Source organism: Bubalus kerabau, chromosome 4 (genome assembly GCF_029407905.1).
Source record: "Bubalus kerabau isolate K-KA32 ecotype Philippines breed swamp buffalo chromosome 4, PCC_UOA_SB_1v2, whole genome shotgun sequence".
Lineage (NCBI taxonomy): Eukaryota > Metazoa > Chordata > Mammalia > Artiodactyla > Bovidae > Bubalus > Bubalus kerabau.
This window is the reverse complement of record NC_073627.1, coordinates 1,413,581-1,439,074: the sequence shown is the minus strand read 5'-3', so window position 1 is coordinate 1,439,074 and position 25,494 is coordinate 1,413,581. Positions and strand designations below refer to the sequence as shown.

Below are 25,494 nucleotides of genomic sequence, written 5' to 3'. Positions count from 1 at the left end.
AGTAAAAATCTTGTTTTCTACACAGAATAAAATGTCTTACCAAGGTGACCCTGTAAAAATGTTTTCATTCACTTAACAGGCATAGAAATCTTCAGACTGAGTATTCAAGTTTGCAGGTTTCCTTTAGCTTCTTTCTAGATAGCTCCTTGATTCTATTTCTTTTTTTCTATTTTAAAGTGTATATCACTATTAATTCTTAGAGATTTTTTTTAAAAAAACCAAACTTACAAACAAAATGACTAAGCCACAGCTTCTCACTTCGGCAATATAGAAAACTAAATTTGGAATTATACTATTCAGCCGTACTTTAAAATCCCTACACAAGACTGGATTTAAACAAGCTCTGCCTTTCTACCAAAATTCAAACTTCCAGCCTCTGGGGCAAACTGCAAAACTACCTGCTTTGAGTGTATCTTTATCCAGATTTTTGCAGTAAGCCTTGTTCAAATGAAAAACAAACATCATCAGCATGTAGTCCACTTCTTCGAATAATCACAAGATTGTTTAGTATTGCATTTACATCTTCACGATTAGTCTCCAGCAAATGAAAGTACAAACACACTGTCATTATCACTCTGCAGCTTTACTATTTACTCTAAGGCTTATCTGAAGATTAATCCCTGTTCCTACTAATATTATAAATGTTGATTTATGACAACACACACACAATCAGAGACAAACGAAGGCGATTTAAAAGAACCTTATAGGAAAGCTTTTCCATCCGTGTTTAAAAATATGACTTTAGGGGCAGTCTACTTCCCACTGTAAGGAGAGATGATGAATCTATGTATATTGAGAAAGTACGCACTGTTTTTATAAACCCATATGTCAGTTTGTTGGAAAAATAACACCCCAAAACTATTTAATAAAAAACAAAACTATAGATAAAGCCAGGCAAAAAGAACAGGTGCTGTTCATTTTTGTATAAGAATAACTTTCAATAAACCAGATGGTGAACATTTGCTGAACATCACTAGCATTGAGAGTTGGCTTCAAAACAGGTCAAATAAAAATATAATTCAAGAACACTGTGAATCATTTTAGAAAACATCAGGAATTTTTTCTAACAGTTCTGTGTGCAAGTGAAATTGTACTTGTGGGTAATGGTACATGAAAATGAAATTATGCATTTTCTATGAAGGCCAATTATCAGTAACAGAAATCCATTATGGGAGGGAGGCATATCTGTGAAAATCAAGACTATGGTAAAATTAGCCCTTAAGACGTTTTCACATTCTTTCCTTGCTCTAATACCTGCTCAATTTTAGTCACCCAGTCACCAGCTAGCAGGTCCATGAAGCAGATCCCCTGCGTCTCAGATCCTCCTACACAGAGTCGGTACACTGCGTTTTCAGAATTAGAGGTTCAAACCTCCACCAGGGTGGAGTAAAAGGGAGCAAATCCTCCAACAGCTCCCCTCTGGCGCCAAACCAACCCGGAGCCTCCAGCTTCAGTCGGCTCTGCAACGACGCCACTGCAGTCTAAAGGCGCACTCCCGCGAGCTGCGTCTTACTCGGCACAACCTGAGAACTGGAGGGAGGTAAATAACTGGGAATAAGCACGTTCCTCACAGCACAGCTACTAACATCCGAAACGCAGAAACCGCTCAAATGGATACTGACAGTAGAATGGATGGATATACTGTCGTATGCTCACTTTGAAATTCTCTTCCACAAATGAGAATAAAAATAGAACTACAATCTGATCTAGCAATTCCACTCCTGGGTACACAGAAAAAGCAAAAACATGCATACACCCCAGTGTGCATAGCAGCGCTCTTTACAATACCCAAGACACGGGAACAACCCAAGGGCCCATCAACAGATGATGAGTGGATGAGGAAGATGTGGCAACGGAGTACTACTCAGCCACTAAAAAGAACGATATTCTGCCATTTACAGCAACATGGCAGGATCTGGAGAATATTATGCTTAGTGAAATCAGTCAGAGAAAGACAAATACTGTATGACCTCACTTATATGTGGAATCTAAAAAATAATACAGATGAACATATATGCAAAATAGAAACAAACTTTCAGATAGAGAAAACAGACTTGTCCTTAGTGAAGGGGAGAAGAGAAGGGGAGGGGAAAACTAGGGGCATGGGATTAACAGATAAAACTAGTATGTATGAAGTAGATAAGCAACAAGGATGCACGGGCAGCACAGGAAATTACAGCCCTCATCTCACAATACCTTACGCTGGGGGATAATCCGCAAAAATACAAGTCACTAGGCTGTACAACCCAAACTAACAAAATACTGTACATCAACTAAGCTTTTTATTAAATGGAGGCTTCATTTCATAGTCATGCTTATTTCATTTTTTAAACTTTAAATAACACGTTGTTAAACATTTATTTAAAATAATTTTATAGAGACTTAAAAGCTATTATGTAAATAAAGGTATAATTAATTGAATAAATTTATTTACTCTTAATATTTAAAATGACATAGTCTAGACATATCAACGACCTATAATTAAAATCTTTAAACAACGCAATTAGTTTTTAAATTTTACGGGAGTAGGGTTGATCACCATGTGTGCGTGTCTTTTGTTCTTCTCTAAGTCTTCTCTGTGTCAGCGAAGCCCGCTTCCATTCAGTGCTTGGCCGTGCGGTACTCTTGGGGACTCCAGGGCATGCGGTTGGCGGGCACGCCTGGACTCTTGCTGGTGGCCAGCGCTGGGAGGGCCTTTGCCTTCCTGCAGTAGCTGGAGTTCTCCCCAGGGCCTAGCAGCCAGCGGCCAGAGCCTTACTCTCTGGGGACTGATCGCCGCTGCACAGCCTCCTGCTGCAACACTAAGAGTCACAGCACGTGAGCCACAGCCAGAGGCGAGCTTACAGGACAGACTGACAAAGGAAACGCGCGGAGTGGATCTATGTGTCGCCTGTGAACTGTCGCAGGAAGAAGACTTACAGCATATCTAAAACGTAACATCATCTTTCATGGAAAATACCGCGTACTTTCATTAAAAATATCCTAATTTGACATTTATTAGAAAGCTGTATTTCCTAGTCTGTATTCTATTGGCCTCCAAATAACCACTCCTAAAATTCTGTGGCAGGGTGTCCTTCCACTCTAAAAAATAAAAAATAGACTATCAACCTTACATCTGTCCATTTATTATAAGAAATACACAAAAGGTTTTTCCAGTCGAAACCCCGAGATACTACTTGTTGTTCAGTCACTCAGTCATGTTTGACTCTTCGTGACCCCACGGACTGCACCACACCAAGCCTCCCTGTCCTTCACCATCTCCCAGACCTTACTCAAACTCATGTCTATTGAGTCGGTGATGTCATCCAACCATCTCATCCTCTATCGTTCCCTTCTCCTCCCACCCTCAATCTTTCCCAGCATCAGGGTCTTTTCAAATGAGACAGTTCTTCGCATCAGGTGTCCAAAGTATTGGAGCTTCAGCTTCAACATCAGTCCTTCCAATGAATATTCAGGGTGGATTTCCTTTAGGATGGACTGGTTGGATCTCCTTGTAGTTCAAGGGACTCTCAAGAGTCTTCTCCAACACCACAGTTCAAAAGCATCAATTTTTCAGCATTCGGTCTTCTTTATGGTCCAACTCACACATCCATACATGACCACTGGAAAAACCACAGCTTTGACTAGACGGACCTTTGTTGGAAAAGTGTGCCTCTGCTTTTTAATATGCTGTCTAGTTTGGTCATAGCTTTTCTTCCAAGGAGCAAGCGTCTTTTAATTTCATGGCTGCAGTCACCGTCTGCACTGATTTTGGAGCCCAAGAAAATAAAATCTGTTACAGTTTCCATTTGCCATGAAGTAATGGGACTGGATGCCATGACCTTAGTTTTTTGAATGTTGAGTTTTAAGCCAGCCTTTTCACTCTCCTCTATCACCTTCATCAAGAGGCCCAGATACTTAGAGCTCATGTATTTCCAGAGACTGTGTTCACAGCCTGCCCCATCCCATGCTGACTGAGAGATATGCAGCAAGCTGAAAGTCCTCAAGACTCTGAGGAGTTTCTGAACATGCTGATTTAGAATACGCAAAATGTAGAGAAAAATTTTAAAATCCCATATTCTCAACAATTAAGGATAACCATCATTAATGTTTATAATTCTTCCTTCAAAAATCTTCACTGGTTTCTTTAGTCTTTAGCGTTGTTTTAAGCTACCGAAGTACCATACAATAGTCTCATAGGCAAAGATTCAAACTATACTGAAACATAAAGAGGAAAACATGAACATCAATCCAAACACTCAGGTACATATGTATTCCCAGGTTGCTCTCAGTGCATTTATACACACACACACACACACACACACACACACACACACAGAATCTGCTTTCTAAATGCAACCTTGTATCAAAAGTAAAAGGTCAGACCATTAACCTCCAAGGAACATATTGGGCTACACCCTCAGGTCTCCACAAAATGCAAAAGCACATCTCAACACTGTGATGTCAGCTTTTACTGAGGGTCATAATGAGAAGTGGCCAGTTAGCATTTTCTGCAAAATAACGTATGGAAGATCTTGTACCTTATTACTTATTCTGTTTGGTCAGGAAAAAAAAAAAGTCAATCATGATATTATCCTTCTAAAATTTGGTGCCATGAGGAGTCTTTTGGGGATGATGAGAATATTCTAAAACTGAACTATAGTGATCGCTGTACAACTCTGAATTTCTAAATGTCAGTGAGCTATATGGGGAAACTAAGCAAATTCTATGGGGTGAGAGTTAGACTTCAATAAAGCTGTTGGAAGGAATGATGCTAAAGCTGAAGCTCCAGTACTTTGGCCACCTCATGCGAAGAGTTGACTCATTGGAAAAGACTCTGATGCTGGGAGGGATTGGGGGCAGGAGGAGAAGGGGACGACAGAGGATGAGATGGCTGGATGGTACAGACTCGATAGATGTTGAGTCTGAGTGAACTCCGGGAGTTGGTGATGGACAGGGAGGCCTGGCGTGCTGCGATTCATGGGGTCGCAAAGAGTCGGACACGACTGAGCGACTGATCTGATCTGATGTGATCTGAAAGCTGTTAAAAAAAAAACGTGCCAGGGTAAGATCACCTCTTCTGACGAACTTGTCTGTCCCCTGAATAAGATAGAGAGAGAGAAAGCGTAAGAGCTGACACACACGGCAGACACTGCTGGAGGTGCCCTGCAGGAACTGTCCCAAGCCTCCTCACAGCCTCAGGAGGAAGGTCATGTGACGGAGGTAAAGGCTGAGCACACAGATGGAGCCCCAGGCCCGGCGTCACAGGCTGGTAGCCTGAGCTGGAGCCTGGACCCACGAAAGCTGGAGCCGGAGCCCACGCTCCTACAAGAAGCTCACGTGCCTCCCCAAACCACCTGAAACAGTTCTGGTCAAGGTGGATTTGGAATTTCAATCCAGAAACAATTTCATCTCATTGCATACCCATCCTACTTTACATGCTTACATTACACTTTAATTTCAATCATATGTTAATTTCTATTTATACTGTAAGCCATTTCAGTCTGTTTTAGAAATACAGATATTTTATTTGCTGTTTCTTGTAGCAAGTTCACTGTATCTCTGTATTATAAACACAGGAAATATTCACTTGCTGAAGTAACCTCTAAAAAAAATCACTCATTTATTTTCCTGCCTTCACCATTATGTAAGTGGAATCAGCCCTACAAAATATCAGTAACATGCTAAAAAAAAAAAAAAAAAAAAAAGGAAATTCTAGATAGAAACCCCGGGATGAAAATAAGACTTTGTATTTAAATCCCTAAGACAGATTTTCTCCAAAAGGAAGAGCCGAGTAGCTTTAAAGACATTCTATTGGGTCAGCCTCTGGAAGAAAACACTGATTTTCATTCTGCATACATGAACAGAGGAAAAAACCCCTCAAAGAGGAGCATGGCGCACTTTGAACATCCTGTTGACAGGAAGCCGCACAGGGAGCCAGGTAAGCAGCAACAGGCGGGGCCCTCGGGCCACCGAGCTCTGCAAGGACGTCGTGGACTCAGAGGGCCAAGCAGACTGCTTCTGGGTCGCCTGTAATTCTTCCCCTAACTCCTGAAATAGCAACAGAAACACTGCATTTCCCCCATTACAAAATTTCTACTTTTACAAACAATGCAGGAGTCCCAACAATGCATTGCTCAGTAGGAGGCAAAATACCTATTTCACACTGCTGTAAATAAAAGGTCAGGAATGTCTCTTGTTAAGCTAAGCAGGGAAACCACACCGACAATCCCCCAGGGTCTCTGTGAAAGCCCCCCGTGCTCTGTGGGCACCAACGTGCAGTACCCTGCACGCGGCACTGACGGACGGAAACTGGTTCAGTTGAATAAGGGCTTGCTTCCTGTAGGGCCATTCACAACCACAACATCTGAAGACCTACGTCATGTGTTCTGGTGAAGTCGCCACTACTCGCTTTCAGTACTAAACATCTGAAAGTTTAGACATATTAGTGCCAGAGTAGAAATACTTATGTTTACAACTGACAACACAAAAACAGTTAGAATGGATCACAATAAACCTGTTTGAAGCAGTTCTGCATTTTACTGCCACAGAGGACTCTGAAAAAGGTATCAATCAAGAAGATGACTTCGCAAGGTTTCACAGATTGCTTTAGAACAGTCAATTTATACAAGATCTCAGAACAATGCTCTATTATTTCTACAGCACCCAAAACTTAGAAACAAAATTTGGTAAACATACTCATATCTACATGTGTTGTTCATAGCTGTTAACTCCTCCAAAAAATTTTTCAAAAGCATACTTCGTGTTAGTCTTTTGAAGAGTTACACCAAATTATTTTGTTACCTATGGTAATTTTCCATTCATAACTTAGTTTCTCATTTGGTTTAATTATTTATCTTTGAAAAATGAACACATACAACTCATACCATTTACAGTTATAGTTTCAGATACTTTTTAGTTACAAGGGGCTATAAAATATTTTCTGCATCAAAAATGAAATAGAAAGCAAAAAAAAATGTTTAGGATATGTGTTGAATAAAAGTTGTAAGTAGTAGGAGAGTAAATTTAAACGTTCTTTTCTGAAAAATATGGACAAGTAGGCAAATCAGCTTTAGGAGCTGTATTTACAGTAAGTGCCAACTGCAAATCAGGGTCGCTCTTCACACCCATGGAGGCTGAAGTGGCGCCTGAGCTCCAAATCCGAGACTGAGCTGAACACACGCAGCATGCTTCCAGGAGCCTATTAATTCCCATGCTGTCTCCAACTCTGACAGCCTCTTCTGTACATTCAACATGCACAGAGGAAAGCAACCCTACTGAGTGAAAGAATGGATGGATGGATGGATGGATGGATGCCACCACATTCTAAAGGTCAGATTTTTCACCTTTGTGTATATTGATATTATGGAAAAAATTGTTAATAATCATGACAAATTTTCATATCATACACCTCTCTTCTAGAAAAATGGAGCTGTCTCTGGACCCACTGCGTCTAACACTATTCTTGGATTGAAAAGCAGCAGCAGTTGCCCCCAGAATATTCTCCTTCAGGGAAATAGCCAGGTTGTGCTGTTTGCTCTGACGTGCAAACCCCACAATAAACTACTCTCCTACTTCAGATCAGATTACTCCTGCTGTCCCAGGTGCTAGATCATTGAGGTCACACACACATTTAGTGGAAATAAAGACATCTCCTACAAGGGGATGGAAGACACAGATCCACAAGGAACATGATTAACAATCTAAACTAGCTTTCTTCAACTCCAGGTAAAACTTCACGTTTTGGTTAACACCTTGAAGCCTTAAATAGATTATGTTGTTTATTGAAACTATGGAGACTTCCAGATTTTTTCACAGTGAAAATGAAAAGATCACACTATTGCACTTATGTCAACAACCTGATACTTAACAATGCTATGGCACTCAAATGCCCATGCCAGCCTAGAAAATCGTTAAGAACAGGGTTCTGTCTTGAGCTATAGCTTCTAAACCTTCCATTTCTTTTCACATGATACTACAGAATATAGACATTGTAGGTAATAAAAAAATATTTGTTGATTTACTGTTACTTGAAGGAATTATCTCTTCCTTTATGGATATAAAATAAATGCACATCAACAAACTAATAGAAAAAGTGTAAAGAAGTCACAGGAGAGACAAAGTAGAACAAAACAGAAGGGAAAATATGGAGCCTTGAATAGATAAAGAAGGTTGTGACTCAACATTTTTAAGGAGGAAAACAATGAATTCATGAGGGATAAAGGGAGGACATCTCGTCCACAAGCAAGATGCCCTCGCTGTGCTGACATTCAAGTTGGTGCAGAAGCAGGGTTATCTGGCAACGCGTAATGAACACTGCAGCTCTCCTCTGAGCTCGTCTGACTCCCACGTGGTGACGTGGGGTCCGGGTACAGAGGAGACACTGACACCCTGTGAGGCTCAGCACACGGCTCGCTGCACCAACAGGCGGCGACGGCTGTGCGACCCTCCCAGGGAGAACCTGACACCCGGTCTCTGTGGCCCTAGACATTCTTTTTGGCCTTTCTCTAAATTATTCCTGTTTGGACATTTGGAAAAGCTCAGCAAATGGAACTTGCTGAGTCCCTGGGAGTCAGCTAGACACACTGTGCCCAAGCAAGCTCTCTCTCTAAGTCAGTTTCTTGGGTCAAGTGCCCTCCTGACCTTTCTTCCAAGAAAGTGCTCATCACTCAAGGCTCTGCACTGTACCTGCCCACGGGCCTGAACACCCTCCCTCTGGACCACAGCACAGGAGGGAGCTATGCGCGCTGTCTGAACACCCTCCCACTGGACCACAGCACAGGAGGGAGCTATGCGCGCCGTCTGAACACCCTCCCACTGGACCACAGCACAGGAAGGAGCTATGCGCGCTGTCTGAACACCCTCCCACTGGACCACAGCACAGGAGGGAGCTATGCGCGCTGTGTGAACACCCTGCCACTGGACCACAGCACAGGAGGGAGCTATGCGCGCTGTCTGAACACCCTCCCACTGGACCACAGCACAGGAGGGAGCTATGCGCGCTGTCTGAACCCCCTCCCACTGAACCACAGCACAGGAGGGAGCTATGCGCGCTGTCTGAAACACCCTCCCCACTGGACCACAGCCCAGGAAGGACTATGCGCGCTGTCTGAACACCCTCCCACTGGACTACAGCACAGGAAGGAGCTATGCGCGCTGTCTGAACACCCTCCCACTGGACCACAGCACAGGAGGGAGCTATGCGTGCTGTCTGAACACCCTCCCACTGGACCACAGCACAGGAGGGAGCTATGCGCGCTGTCTGAAACACCGTGAGAACGCAACATTTACTGAATACAGCAGTATTTTCCAGCTAAAAACTACAGGATAGTATCTAGTGATAAGTAAGGCCTAGTCAACTTCGTAGATGATTGGAAAAGACAAATATAATATATAAATATATATAAATACTTTAATGTGTATGCTTAGGTATCATAAAAAAAAACCTTTGCTAAACAATGCCTGTATAATAGTCCATTTTTAAATATAACAACTGAAACATATCATTACCCAAATTCCTCCAAAAAAATCTGCAGAGGAATTTCTGAATGTCCTAAGATCTAAATCTTATTGTTGTTATTGTTACTTTTAATCTGTTTTCATTTAAGAGGAGGAAAGCATCTGAAACCCCTAAGCTCTCTTTCTTACATTCCTATCACTTAAAAACAGCTGAATTGATTTTTTTCCTTTTTAAAAAAAAACACAAAATTTATCGGCTAGTAATAAAATTCTAAAAATAGAGATTCATGATGGAAAACGGACTCAAACTAAACCACAGCAAGGTTATGATAAAAATAATAATGCTTGGGTTTTAGTCACTTAATTTGGCTCACAGTTTAGAGTAAGAGTATTTTTAAAAATTAAATATATTACAATTTTACTCACTTCAAAGCTTCCTCAAATTTATGGATTTTCTTTTGAGCATCTTCTTTTTCCTTATCAAGTTCACTCTGTAAGTCGTGAATCTGCCATGACAAAGACATAAAATTTACTAAAAGACAAATCAAGTTTCCTCAAAGGAAAAATACAATGAAACAGTAATCTTAAATCCATTCTTAATATAAAATTAGATTTAGATTTTTCAAGATAGAGGCTTGGTTAACCATAATCATTTACCATAAAATTATTTTAATACTATTCTTCTGATAATGACTTTCTGGTCAAAGTTAATCATTGTTTAAATGCACCTGCATGTGGAATCCCTGTAAAATAAACCGATATGTAAGAAATTCAAAAAGGGAACTTCTGAAATTTTTTAACATTCCACATTAACCAAAGGAAAGTAATGTAATGAGATACAGGAGAATACAAAAAATAATGTCTCTATTTGGCTTCCCTGGTGACTCAGATGGTAAAGCATCCGCCTGCAAGGCAGGAGTCCTGGGTTCAATCCCTGGGTCGGGAGGATCCCCTGGAGAAGGGAATGGCTACCCACTGCAGTATTCTTGCCTGGAGAATCCGCTGGACAGAGGAGCCTGGTGGGGTACAGTCCATGGGGTCACAAAGAGCTGGACACAACTGAGTGACTAAGCACACACATACACATTCCCCAGACACACACAGGTTATGATGAACGAGCTGTCTGCTTCCAGAATGATCTGCACAGCCACCCTCTGAGTCTGGGAAGTCCCCCAGAAGCACCGCTCTCCTAGTGTGGTGTCCTTTGACGGATGGCTGGCAGCCAGGAGGTGGCGGCCCCGTGAGCACCTCTGCACCGAAAGCTCTTTGTGAGCACATGCAGATGTGCACGCCGGTGTGGGCCCCAGCATGGACGCAGCACAGGGACCTAAAATAGGGAAGGGAGCCCTGCCAAGGCTGGAGGGTCCTCACGGGAGCCACCTGGGGTGCAGAGCCCAGCCCGAGATCACTCACCAGTGGGGACACCAGGCACTCTCCTGCCGGCCACCCAGGTGAGGCTGGATGTACAAGTCAGGGCATGAGAGACAGGAGAGGACTGAGATCAACATGCACGCACAGTCACACACACAATCACACACACACAATCATACACAACCACACACAATCATAGACAACCACACAATCACACACACAGTCACAGACTTTTTCAGACAGTGAATCAATACTCCTCAAAAATACCTCTATTCAGCTATTTATTCATCTGGACAGGAGCCTATTTAACTCAAAAATCCTTCTTCTTTGGCTTTTTCCTATTATAATTCTCTTTCATTTTTCCCCTTGGTATTTTAGTGAAATAGGTAGGTAGGGAGGTAGGTAGGTAGGTAGGTAGGTAGACAGACAGGCAGACAGACAGATAGAAGGTAGACAGACAGATCAAATCAACTGCTTGGGAACTGAAAGAAGCCGGCACAGAGAGGAAGCTCTCCGTGGCAGGCGGGAAAGCCCCTGCGGACCGCCGTGCGGGGTGACTTTACCACGGTGACGTCAGCCCCATCATCGCCTCACCTCCTCTCTCCTCTGACACTGCTTCTCCCCACAAGCACCACGCTTCTGGGACCCCCGCTTCCGAAGGACCTCCTTCTCGGAGAAGCCTGCATCGCGCTCTGCCGAGTCGCGAGTCCGTCAGCGCTGTCTACCACGGGAGAGGCAGCGGTCGCCTCCGCCAAGTGTGGCTGCCACTCCCTGAACGGGCGGCGCCACGCCAGCACCGTGACCCAGCTCACTGCTTCTAAACCAAGAGCACCGCTCCGAAGCCAGGAGCGGGACGACTGGGTGGGAGGAGCAGAGCTGTGTCAACACGCAGGCTTGTGAGCCGGGGGCTCCTCGGGGGGAAGCGGCTCCTCGTTTGCTCTCATGGCCCAGCGCCCAGCCAGCGCGGGGCCACACGAGAGGACAGGGCCTGCCGGTCTGGGTGTTTGTCTCCCCACTGAACATGTTTGCACCAAGTGCCCACGGGCTCTAGGGGCTAGGCTGCCTATGTTCTAGATAGGGGCGCGACGCGATTGCCAGCCTCTCCTCCGAGGGCCCCACTGGCAGCGGGAGCATGCCTCAGAGCGCCGCTCTGAGGTCCTTTCCCTCCTGTACGCTATGAACACCAAAGACGAGTTTCAATCTTTTAAACAATGAAAACACAAACCAGACAGTCAAGATACAGCACATATTCTCCAACATGGGAGTGTTCTACAAACACCGACTTAAGGAGCTGAAGCACATTTACTGCACGTGTACTAAATGGAGGTTTCACTCCCTCGCACCGTAAGAATTTAAGGTATCAAAAAAGGCGCGCTCGTGTAAACAGAAAGAGACTTGCTGCATGTAAGGAAACAGGTACATGGCAGGAGACATCAAGGCACAAAGAGAGCGCGGAGCCACGGAGGTTCACTGGTGGCCCCTGCACGCCCGCCGCACTCCCTGACCACCCGGCCACCTCTGCCTCTCACTGGGGCAGACTCAGCACCGTGGGCTCCACGATTTCTATAGCTCATTTCACTGCGCAATTTCATTTTTTGAAAAGCTTCACTCAAGACACCTTATCTCCTAAAGAAAACCAGGCCAATAGTTGTTGGAAAACACTCCACAATATATGTAAAAATATGTAAATTTTACATTATTTTAACCTAATTAAAAGAATTACATACATGCTAAGCATCATTCCTAATAATTCTGAACTCCATCAGCCCTCATGGCAACACAGTGACAACGTGCCATGGTTATAAGTAGACATTGCAGCAGTTATAAGCAGACACTACAGTTCCAGCACACTTCAGGACAAACATGCTTAACATCTGTCTCGTGAACTTCTTTCGGTAAACAGCACCATCTTTTAACTCTCGGGCGCCTGTTTGGAAAACACGTAGCAGGTTATTTGTAGGAGGCAGGTGTTTCCTTGCTCGTAAAATCATTTAGCCTAACCATTTCCTGATTTAACAGATTAGGACACTTCATCAAACAATGACATTTAGTTTTACTACCTATTATTTGTTTGATGTTCAGAGATCTTAGGAGCAGGCAACAGCCACCAGAGATCAATAAAGACCATGAGATAACGTGTGGGCTTAAACCAGGGGGCGTCTGATGCTCTTCTGACCTCAAAGCACGCTGGCCTCTCTAAGGCTGCCTTCTTGTCGGCAGGAGGAAACGATGTCACTCAGATGGCATTTCCTCCTCCTGAACAGGTAACTCAGAACTTGGGTTTGCAGGACAGTTACTCAATGCACACACCTGTAACACCGTCTAACAGCAAAACGCCCTGTGCACTGCTCTCTGCTCTCGGGTTACAGAGCCCGGAGCGAGCTGAGGTTGGTGTCAGCCCTCGGAGGAGTCAGACAGGGTATTCCCTGAGGGGGCACGAGGCAGCAGATCTTCAAGGACTGAGGTCACAGGTTTGATACAGAAAGAAGAACAGATGTCAATTTAAAGGGGCAGATTATGGAACTAAGTGTAAAACAAAAAGCAACATGCTGAGCGACACTCTCTTTCAATACAAATACTGTTAGAACGTATGCAGTGTGAACAAATACGCTCCTTTTTCTTTACAGAAGGTGTTATTTTAAACACACACTCATTGGAAAAGACCCTGATGCTGGGAGGGATTGGGGGCAGGAGGAGAAGGAGACGACAGAGGATGAGATGGCTGGATGGCATCACTGACTCAATGGACATGAGTTTGAGTGAACTCCGGGAGTTGGTGATGGATAGGGAGGCCTGGCGTGCTGCGATTCATGGGGTCACAAAGACTCGGACACGACTGAGCGACTGAACTGAGCTGAACTAGTTAATGTTACTTAAAAGCGAGGCCACCTGACCACTCACAGACAGGGAAAGTCTATGGTCACCAAGGTGCCTGATTACGCGACTGCAGTCTGCTCCCTGAAGTGAAGCAGACTAGGATGGGGAGGTAGCTGCTAGGGAGGAGTTGATCTTTAACACGGCTTCCTGTGTGTGTCCACCAGGCGGGGGGCTGGTCCGAAACCTGAGTTTACTTGGTGGCCGGACGGCCAGAAAGAACAGCGGTAGGAGACTGTCTTCCAGCTCTGTGTCCCCCAGCCCCCAGCCGGACGCTGTGAACCGGGTGGCCTCCTCTGGGCACCGGGGCCCCGGGGCCCACAGGGGTGCAGACGGCATCTCCCAGGAGGAGGGCTGCCAGCAGGGTAACAGAGCAGGAGGCCAGGGAGGGGTCCCTGACAGATCGGGAGCCAGTTACCCGCCCACAGTACCAACAGGGACTAACAGGTATACCCAAGGGTGTGGATGCCTCAGATGGTGGGCAGTGAGGCTTATGATAATACATGGTCTTCGCTGGGGAAGTCAAATATTAATATTTATGAAGCTTCAAAGCTCTAAAGTGGAAACCAAAAAAAAATTCCTTATTTCAGGGAAAGCAGTATTTCTCTCTCCTGCTCAGATATCATTTTGTAGGCATGAAATATATTTAATATCTTGCATTGAGCTGTATTAAAACTGCAGGGGGGCAATTTTTTAGCAATAGGAAAACTTATTACACTTTTAAAGAGCACATACTTCGGTCCATGCACGTCACAAGAAACCCCAGGCCCCTGGAGAGCAAGCTGTACGGCCTGTCCCGAGCCCTCCTGCACCCAGGGCCCAGGGAGGCCGCTCCCCGGGAGGGCGCTGAACACACATCCGAGGGGACGGCACACACACATCAGACGCGATTTCACGGCATTTTAAGGATTTTGTGCCACACAATCTGTCTAATAGCCGAGGGGGTAACCTTTTTCTCATTTTCCATTATGTGTGTATTCTACAAGTGGACGAATTTGGTGGATGCTACAACTTAACATTGTAACTGCTGCTAATTACAAAGCAGCAACAAAATCTCTGCTATCACAACTACAGTTATAGAGCAAACAACAAATTCAAAATAGGTTTGAAAGCCACAGACCCTGCAGAACTCTGTCCTTGATCACTGAGGGTGTGAACAGGGTGGCCATGAACACCCACTTATCACTGATAACAGGGACCCCAGCACGCCTCGGTAGAAGCAGTCACTACTCTAAATGACATAAAATAATTGCGAATCGACTTGTTTTTACTAATCAGTTGCAGTGACAATTCTTTCATTGTTTTATATTCTTTGGTTAATTATTTATTTAGAGTTTTATTATACATATGATACAACAAGAAAAAATAACTCCCATCAATTATATCATATTTTTAAACTGGTAAAAACAAAATATAATTTCAAAGGGTTATTATGAGAGGTGAACATAATAATACTCTTCACTCATTAAATAAAACACAGAAGTGGTATTTTAATGTCAATATAATTAAGAATCAAACTGAAGAAGCTGTTCATAAACATGAAGAATAAAGAAGAAAAATTTGATCACTGGCTAACTGAAATAAACCTAGAAATACAGGCTAGAACGCATGGCTTTATAGAAATTAACATGTACTCTTAACTGCCTCATTTGCTATATAAGTGGCTTATAGCTTCCCACAAAACATATTACCTTTTTTTCAAAGGTGCGTTTTAAGTGACTTCTCTCCATTTGAAACTTATTTTCTTGGTCCTGTGAATAATACATATTTATCTTTATTATACTTAAAATCTCTTCTAGGGTCAATAAAATTAGTAATCTAATGAAACAAGTCAATCTCTTTGATGACAAACTTATTTGAGTTTTGCCAGTAAGTGAGCCCTGCCTGTCCAGTTTTCTACAGCACAGAGACATGAATAGCTTTCTGCTGGAGGCCATAAAATGTCCATTAACTGAAGATGCTACTACTCTCAAAAGCACTTACGTGACAGTGAGAGAGACACTTTCTGACCCTCAGAGTTAGGAGACCACTTAGAAATGATCGGATGAATCAATATGAAAATAATGTGTTATATCACATATCAGGGTTTGGTACTGTTTGACCAAAGGAGAAAAAGAGTGGGTCTAAAATTCACGGGCCGTCTGGTGTCGGGACGCCTCGCTCCCACTGCAGGTGGCCCCGGCTCCGTCTCCGGTCAGGGAGCTAGGACCCTGCATCCACTGGGCGCAGCCAACACCAGACAGATGTATGAACAAGAGGGGTAAAAGAGAAAAAGGAAGAGAGAGCAGCTATCAGGAATGGCAGGCAGTAATTTAAAGAGGACATTATTCTAAAATAATAGTATATTTAAATAAGGTTTATTTTTCAAACTAATCTCATAAGAGTAGATTGTCCAAATTAAAATTGCTCTCGTCACATTAGCATTTACTTTGGTAAAAATAAATAAGATGAGAAATGATAAGTGCAATAAAACAACCAGAAATGGTTACCTGCATTTCTGAGCTTTTTAACTGACACTCACTTATACATATACACCCAGAAAAGGACAGTGACTGTTAGCCATTGTTCTGTTTAAAAGCACAGGACTCACCTTGAGCTGCTGCTTTCTCTGAAGTTCTGATTCCTGTAATTGTTGCTTTAATTGACAGATGTTCTGTTCTAGCTCTTTAATCATACCAGATGCCTAAAATAATAAAAAAATGAAATTTTGATTTTTATATCATCCTACAAGCTTCCAGTTGAATAAATTTACCCTTTTTCTTCTTGAAGTTTCAATTAGAATTAAAATTGTCTATAAATATGAATTTTACAAAAATTTAAGTTAAAAAACCTTAAAGTGAAAATATAAATTCATAGTATTTAAAGTTATGAAAATACTGATATAAAAAGAATAAGTAAACAGAAAACTTTTTAAATGTTCATTTAAAAACCAAATCCACTGGAATAGTTATCAGGCTGGTACAAAAGTAATTGCAGTTTTTGCATTGGTGTAATTTGACATTTGATATTGGAACACATTCTAAATAAATGTGATGGTTATGTTATATACATCATTTTAATGCACATTTTTCATTTTATGTTTTTTTTTTTGCTAATGACTTATTACTTGCTGTTTATTTTATATTTATTTTAAACTACAGAAAAGATGTTAGACATAAAGCAAATTCGAGTGGTTTTCTTATTTGAGTTCAAAATGAGTTATAAGGCAGCCGGGACAACTTGCACCGACAGCACGTGTGTCCCAGGAGCTGCTAGAAGCCCTGCGGTGCAGCGGCGGCTCAGGAAATCGTACGAAGCAGACAGAGTCTTGAAGATTAAAGAGCCGGTCGTCGGACGCTGACGACAACAATCGAGGGCCATCATCGAAGCTGACCCTCTTACTACTACATGAGAAGTTGCCAAAGAATTCAAGGTCCGTCATTCTATGGTCATTGGCATTTGAAACAAACTGGAAAGGTGGAAAAGCTCGGTAAGTGGGTCCCTCGTGAGCTGACCACAAGTCAAAACAGTCATTGTTTTGAAGTGTCGTCTCTTATTCTATGCAACAATAACGAACCATTTCTCAGTCAGATTGTGATGTGTGATTAAAAGTGGATTTTAATACAACTGGCGATGACCAGCTCAGTGGTTGGACAGAGAAGAAGCTCCAAAGCACTTCCCACAGCCAAACTTGCACTAAAAAACAGTCATGTTTGGTGGTCTGCTGCCAGTTTGATACACTACAGCTTCCTGAATCCCCGCGCAACATTACATCTGAGAAATATGCTCAGAAAATTGATGAGATGCACCAAAAATTGCAACACCTGCAGCCAGCATTGGTCAGAAAGGGCCCAATTCTCCATGACAACGCCTGACTGCACATCACACAACCAATGCTTCCAAAGCTGAAAGAATTGGGCTACGAAGCGTTACCTCATCTGCCATTTTCACCTCACCTCTCGCCAACCGACTACCACTTCTTCAAGCATCTTTACAACTTTCTGCACGGAAAATGCTTCCACAACAGCAGGAGGCAGACAATCTTTCTAGAGTTCATCAAATCCCAAAGCGCTGCTTTTTATGCTTTGATTTTAAAGCTTTTATGCTTTTAGAGACTTTAAGCACTGATTTTAATAAGAGTAAACAAACTTATTTCTCATTGGGAAACTGTGTTGATTGTAGTGGTTCCTAGGCTTCCCTGGTGGCTCAGAGGTTAAAGCGTCTGTCTGCAATGCAGGAGACCTGGGTTCGATCCCTGGGTCGGAAAGATCCCCTGGAGAAGGAAATAACAACCCACTCCAGTATGCTTGCCTGGAGAATCCCATGGATGGAGGAGCCTCGTGGGCTACAGTCCATGGGGTCGCAAAGCGTCAGACACGACTGAGCGACTTCACTTCACTTTTTGGTTCCTATTTTGATCAATAAAGATGCGTTTGAGTCTCGTTATAATGATTTAAAATTCAGCCTGAAACCATGATTATGTTTGCACCAACCTAATAATTCTTGAAATATCAAGTAATTGACCACTTAAGCACCGCAGCTATCGGATTTTCTCTTCATAAAGTTTCAATTATCTGACACAAAAGGGGGTAGGTGCCCTAACGGAGTCTGTAGGTTCATATACATGTGAGGGCAAGAAAACTAATGTATAACCAAGATCACAAAATATTAATAATAATATTAATTGCTATTGTTATATTCAAAATATTAACTCTATACATTATTAACACTATTACTGATTAATTAACTCTTAACATAACAATGTATAGAGTTATTTGAGTTACTCAAATAATAATGTACAGAGTTACTAAAAAATGTTATTAAAACAACTGAACTCTAGTAATTAGTTTAATTAAAAGGGTTGATTTACAGAAGATTTTAATGTATTAAGGATTTGCGTTGTGCTATACATTAGACATTCAGCATTAAATTAAGCAAAGGAGACTCCTTTACATGCCACACAGTGAGCTTCCACAGGGCACTTCCGGTTCTGTGCTGAGTGAAGGGAATAATGACTCTGGCTGGCTATAGCTCCAGTTCCTACAATACCTTAGCGGCAGAAAGAGCATGTTCCTTTTTCAGAAGGTTGACATCAGCATCATGCTTGGTTTGTAATAGTTTCAGGTTTTGCTCATAATCACTGACGAGATGGTCTTTCTCTTTATGCAGTGTGTTGCGCCTAAAAGCAACCAGAGAATAAAATACACTTCCAATGTATTTATCATCAACCTCGAAAATGGAATTTTTTTGCCAGTCAAATCCAAATGCATTATCTTTCAATACATCAAATAAGTAAGCACATTTTTATCAAGTGTTTTTAAACAGTATGCTTCTTACATTCAATGGTACTTAAAAATTTTAACAAACAGCAGCATTTAAACTGGAAAGCTCCCAAGGTTAAATGCACAAGTTTTTAATTTTACCAGATAACTTACAGAGTTAATGTCAGTTTTTTTAGCCACACCTGAGAGTTGTCTGACCTCAGACAATACCTTGCCTTTACTTCTTGTAATTCATTACATGTTATCTGGTAACATCTCTCCAGTTCCAGTTTTTCTTGAATTAATTTCTGTTTCTGTAAATTACTGTTCTCGGCTTCTCCAGTCAGCTGCTGGACACGGGACTCCAGTTCTTTGATCATCTGGTTCTAAAAGAATAGTTCATTGTTAAGAAAGCCTCTGACTTTATAACAATATTACAATTCTGCATCATTAAGTAACCTGAAGAAAAATGCAAGGGATTAGCGATAAGAATATAAAAAAAAAGTACCATAAACCATACTAATAAAAACCAAACCAACCTCTAAATTAACTGTCTTTTATTTAAAAAAAAAAAAAAAAGGAGTGCTTTCTACCATGAAAGACAGGCTAACGTGTTTGTACACTTTTAGCCTCTCATTCGTTCAATGAGCGGGTATTTGTTCACTGAAACAGCACCATTCTGATCCGGGGATATAAGCTTAAGTGCATGCATGCTAAGTCGCTTCACTCATATCCAACTATTTGGAACGCTATGGACCATAGCCCGCCAGGCTCCTCTGTCCATGGGATTCTCTAGCCAAGATTACTGGAGTGGATTGCCATTTCCTTCTCCAGGGGATCTTTCAGACTCAGGGATTCAACCCACATCTCTTACATCTACCGCATTGGCAAGAAGGCTCTTTACCACGAGCGTGACCCAGAAGGCCACTATTTACATTAGCACTCTCCCCAAAAAGTATGATAAAATATGTACAAGAGCTACATGTGGTAAATTACAAACCTCTGATGAAAGAATGAGAAAAATCAAAGAACTAAATAAATGGAGAGATAGCCCATGTTCATGGATAGGAAGACTCAGTAATTCAACATTGGTTATTCCCAACTTGATCTACAGATTTAATGCAACACTAATTAAAATCCCAGAAAATTATTTTATGGATATGAATAAACTGCTCTTAAAGTTTACATGGAGAGACAAAAGGCACAAAATACCCAATGCAAAATTGAAAGAGAAGAACAAAGTTGGAAGACTGACACTGCCTACTTCAAGACTTACTATAAGACACAGTAATCAAAGCACTGCGGCCTGTCAAAGGAAAAGACAACCAGATCAATGGAACAGAACAGAGAGGCCAGAAAGAGCCCCCCATAAACACAGCCTGACTTGTGACAAAGAAACAAAAGCAGTACAACAGAGCAAAGACAGCATCTTCAACCAACGGCACTGGGACAACCGGACAACAAACGCAATAAAAGGGGTCTAGCACAGATCTTACACACTAACTCAGAGATCACAGACCTCAATGGAACAACCGGACAACCAACGCAAAAAGAGGGGTCTAGCACAGATCTTACACACTAACTCAAAAGACATCATGGACCTCAATGCAAAATGCAAAACCTCGAAAATCTTAGGAAATAACATAGGGAAAGCCTAAATTATCTTAAGTTGGCAAGGACTTTTTAGATACAATATCCATGGCACAATGCATTAAAGAAATAGTTGACAAACTGGACTTTATTAAGATTAAAATTATCTATTCCACAAAAGACAGTATGTATTAAGAGAATCAGAACATAAGCCACAGATGGGGAAAAATACTTGCAAAAGACACATCTGATGAAGGACTGTTATCCAAAATATACAAAGAACTCTTACAATTCAACAATAATAAAATAAAAACCTATTTAAAAATGGGTTAAAGACTTAGACACCCTACCAAAGAAGATATACAGCTGATGAATAAGCGTAGGAGAGGATGTCCTATCACACGTCACCATATATCATGGAAATGCAGATTAAACAGCAAGGAGACTGCACCCATCAGAACCCTGACAACAAATGCTGATGAGGGGTTGGAGCAACAGGAACTCTCACTAACTACCGGCAGGAATGCAAAGTAGCACATCCAGCCTGGAAGGCAGTTTGGCAGGTTCTTAGAAAACACACTCTTCATACAATCCAGGAATCATGCTGCTTGGTATTTGCCCAAATGAGTTAAAAATTTGTGTCCAGATGAAAACCCGCACACAGAGGTTTACAGCAGCTTTGTACTCACAACTGGCAAACAGCAATGCAGACGCCCTTCAGGAGGTGGATGGATAAACTGCAATGCGTGTGAGGACGGGACAGTGCTCAGCACTACGGGGAAATGAGCTCTCAGACCACGAAGAGGCACAGAGGAGACCTACAGGCATCTTAATAAGCAGAAGAAACCAACTGGAAACGTCTACATACTGTACGACTCCAATGACATGGTTTTCTGGAGACAAGTGCCAGGGGCTGGGTGAGGGGAAGGATGAGTAGGTGGAGACGGGGGATCTTTAGGGCAGTGGAAATACTACGCCCAATACCACAACGTTAGGTCAGTCTGTGGCATTATGCACTTGCCCAAGTCCACAGAACATACAACACTGAGACTCAACTCTGATGTAAGAGATGGACTCTGGGAGATGGCGCGCTCTGGTGGGGGTGTCCGTGGTGGTGGGCTCTGCCTGTCAGCAGAAGGGACAGGGCTTATGGGAATCTAGCTTCCCCCTCATTTCTGCTGTGAATAAAATAGCTCTAAAAAACCAAGTCTACAGAAAACAGGCCCTAGTTCTCCAGTTCCCTGGCAAACTAGGGAGCACAGCTCCCTTTACCACATGATTCGACTCATTTTCTCAGGCTCAAACTGATTTCGGAAATAAATTTTCTGTATAATGTCCATCCTAATTCCAACATACAAAGATCAAATGTCAAAGACTTACTTACGCTGAGAGTCTCTTAGCAATTAATTCAAATAATCTATATGTTTAGCACAGGAGATAGATAATAAATAAATAGACCAAAATGGGCCAAAACAATCTGGTTGGCCCTGTCTGTGAAGGCCGGCACAAGGTCAGAGAGCCTCGGGGCTGTGCCAAACAGAACAGTCGCCAAGGGGAGACAAGCACTGGAAGCGACGAGAGGATTCAGGGTGCAGAAACAGGATGGCAGTCAGTCCAACTGGAAAGACCAGGAAAGAGGGATGAAAGAAACGCAGAAGGAACGGAGCAAAAAATAAGCAGGTTTAACACGAAGACAGGATGGTTCTGACACGAAGCCCCACACACTGAGTGCCTGGGTAACACCTGGCTGGTGAAGCTTGCTTGGTTTCTGGCGCGAGGGCGCTATTAAAGACGTCACCACTGTACGGCCAGGTGTCACACGAACTGCAAACGTGGCTTCTGTTCTAAGAGCTGCGTTTACCGAACAGATGCTTCTACATACGCGGGCACAGACTCTCTGATTCAAGCAGCGAAATGTATGATCACAGTTACTCAGTTGCTATTTGTATTTACTATATTTATTTTTAAAAGCACTTTCTTAACAATTAGACAAAATAAAGCAAACATAAAGCATCAATAAACAAAAACAAAGTTAAAACTTACGTCAGGGGAACCCCTACAGACATATTTGAAATACCTTAACAACATTTGGCCAAAAATAATCTTTTTTTTTAAATGAATACAGAGACCTGAGGGGACACAGAACAGTGGAAACTCAAAACGGGGCCACAAGTCACACAGATACAAAGAGGCTGACGCCGGGTCATATTCTTCAGGCTGTAACAAACAGGCTGGAAGGGGATTCCAGGCTTTTTAACTACAGAGTCAGAGACGAACAGACAGATTACCTTGGGCACAAAGAATAGCTGCCCACACTGCGGCCTCAGAGGGGGCGCTCGGAATACGTGGTTGGAGTTTGTGAACGGACATGGCTTGTAGACAGAAGTTACGATGGGCATTAGGTTAGCAAGTCAAGGTCTCGGTCGCGGGGAAGCAAGACAACCGGCACAGGTGGGACACGGAACAAGAGGTCAACGGCGGGGGCCGTGACCAGCAGGCCGCCGGGAGGACCCGGAATGGGGCAACAATGGCCTGAGCCTGAGTGGTAGCTGTGGAAACAGAAGGGGGCGGAGCAGCTCCCAGCAAACTCCCAGAGGAGCAAACAGTGTGACTGCGAAAACACCGAGTGCAGGAAATGAGAAGCAGCAAAAGCATCAATCCTTCAGGTCCAAAGTCGAATACTCCAGGAGAAGTGGAAAACTGGGAATTTAGAGGAAGGTTGTGAAAGGGTATTATTTTGTGAGGAAATACAGACATTATTTTCAGCAAGTACTAGGAAATTATAAAATATCTGATGGACTTTCAGTTAAATAACCGATAGAATAAGAAATGTTAGAATTTTACATACAAACTGTGTGAAATCCTCTAGGAGTCAAAAATTAGAAAGGATGAGTAATCAGCAACTACTTATACAGTCCAAAGTTCAACTCCTATGGCAAAAGGAGCAACATATTTTATTTCATAAAATTCTTCTTGAAATATATATACAAGATGCACAAATCTTAAACACATATTTTGATAATTTGCTACTTGAAAATAGCCATGAACCAGGGCTGCTGATGTCTTAGTCACTAAGTCATGCCCAACCCTTGTGACCCTATGGATTATAGCCTGCCGGGTCTGTGGGATTTCCCAGGCAAGAACAGTAGAGTGGCTTGCCATTTCCTTCTCCAGGGGATCTTCTGCACCCACGGATCAAAGCTGTGTCTCCTGTACTGCAGGCGGATTCTTCTCCACTGAGCCACCCGGGAAGCCACGCCACAAGCCAGTGCAAGATAAAAGCACGGGGACAGCCCAGATGCCTTACTGCTCATGTCCACAAAGAGGTAACCACTATTCTGATGTCTAGCACCAAAAAAACTTTGTCCTTTGCTGAACTTTCTGTAAATACATTCAGCGAGTATGCACGCTTCCGGGTCAGGCACATCACGCTGTGAGAGTTGTCATCCCTGACATTGGGCACAGCAGTATTTTCATGCTATATTCAGTATTCCGTTGTGGACTACACCTAAAATAATTTATCCATTTTATCGACTGACTGGTTGTTTTTGGTGTTCAGTTGTTAATAATAATGCTGCTATGAACGTTTTCACACATGTTTTATGGTGCACATATTCACCCATTTCTTCTGGTTGGACATTCTGTAATGAAATGCTGAGTCATAAGTGATTTGAAAACTATGACCAGGCAAAAACTTGAAAGTGAATGTTTGTAACAGCAAACGTGTATAGCTGCCAAAAGCAGATGCGACCAAGATGTCCTTCGATAGATACGTGGATAAACAATGCTAATCCATATAATTGAATATTATTCAGTAATAAAAAGAAATGAGCTATAAAGCCATAAAAAGACATGAAGAAACCATGTATGTATAATTTTTAATGAAAGGAGCCAGTCTGAAAAGGCTACATACTGTATGATTCCAATTATATGATATTCTGGAAAAGAAACTATGCAAAAAACGATGTTTTACAGTCAAGGTGATCGGTGGCTGCCAGAGATCCAGGGGAGAGGGACAAGGGGGGAACAGGGTGAAGCATGTGTGAGTTCAAAACAGTGAAAACGCTACGCATGAAACCATAAAGGCATGTGTGGCTAGATGCATTTGTCAAAACCCACCGAATTTTAAAGCACAAAGGGTGAGCTGTATGCAAACTTAAAAAAATAATTTAGTAGTTCGGGGATCCCAGGAACAAATACAGGCTGTGAAAAGAGAATCTCGTTATATCACAAATATGTAAAAACCTCACTGAAGGGGGCAGGAAAGGTGAGGACCCGAGCGAGTCTGGAACTCGCGGCACCCGAGACCAGAGGCAACCAGAGCCGTGCGTGCGCCCGTCCTGGTCGGCAGGCTCGGTCCTGCGGGCACACGGACTAACAGCCTGATGCCCCGTTCCGGTCGGCAGGCTCGGCCCTGCGGGGACATGGATTAACAGCCCTGATCACATCCATGCCTGTGGACTGAGACTGAACACCCAGAAAGGGAACGGACGAGGGTGGAGGCCACGCTCCCACCACCAGGCTGGGAATTTACAGACAAGTGGAGAAGGCCAGACTAACCCACGTGGCAAAGGGTTAGAGCTACGGACACCAGTAAGAGAGTATGTTTAGCCTAACACAGATGCAGTTGGTTATATATACTAAGGTTCATCGATGTGCCTAGACACACAGGCTTGTATACACACAAACACTCTGTCTGGTGAGAGGACAGAAAAGAAAACGACACCCCCGCAGTCACGAGCACCCCCTGAAAGCAGACCCCAGTTTCTAACACCATTCTCCACGTCCTCCACATTGCAGGGGAGGCCAGAGGGGCCCCGGGGCCTCCTGGAGAATCTCCCAATGGCTGAAGCTAGAGCAACTTAGGTGACAAAATGAAGGAATACGGGATTATAACCCAGAACATAAATAATATCCACACTGATAAAAGTAAGTTGTTCAATAAATTAACAAACGAGGGAGACGAGACAGACTTTCCTGT

The 25,494-nt window shown here is 42.8% G+C and overlaps 1 protein-coding gene across 7 annotated transcripts in view; it reads right to left on the bottom strand.

Moving 5' to 3' along the window:
* The window catches only part of CEP112 (centrosomal protein 112), a 324,857-nt gene that overhangs the window by 215,029 nt on the left and 84,334 nt on the right, over positions 1-25,494 (bottom strand). For 5 of the 7 annotated variants that reach the window (XM_055574950.1, XM_055574952.1, XM_055574956.1 and 2 more), the window contains 5 exons: positions 19,143-19,309; positions 18,712-18,841; positions 16,274-16,366; positions 15,375-15,434; positions 9,865-9,944 (listed from right to left, as the gene is read on the bottom strand). In XM_055574950.1, coding sequence (XP_055430925.1) covers positions 9,865-9,944; positions 15,375-15,434; positions 16,274-16,366; positions 18,712-18,841; positions 19,143-19,309 — 530 coding nt within the window. The remainder of the gene's footprint in view (positions 1-9,864; positions 9,945-15,374; positions 15,435-16,273; positions 16,367-18,711; positions 18,842-19,142; positions 19,310-25,494) is intronic. The other 2 variants (XM_055574953.1, XM_055574955.1) reach the window with 2 other exon arrangements.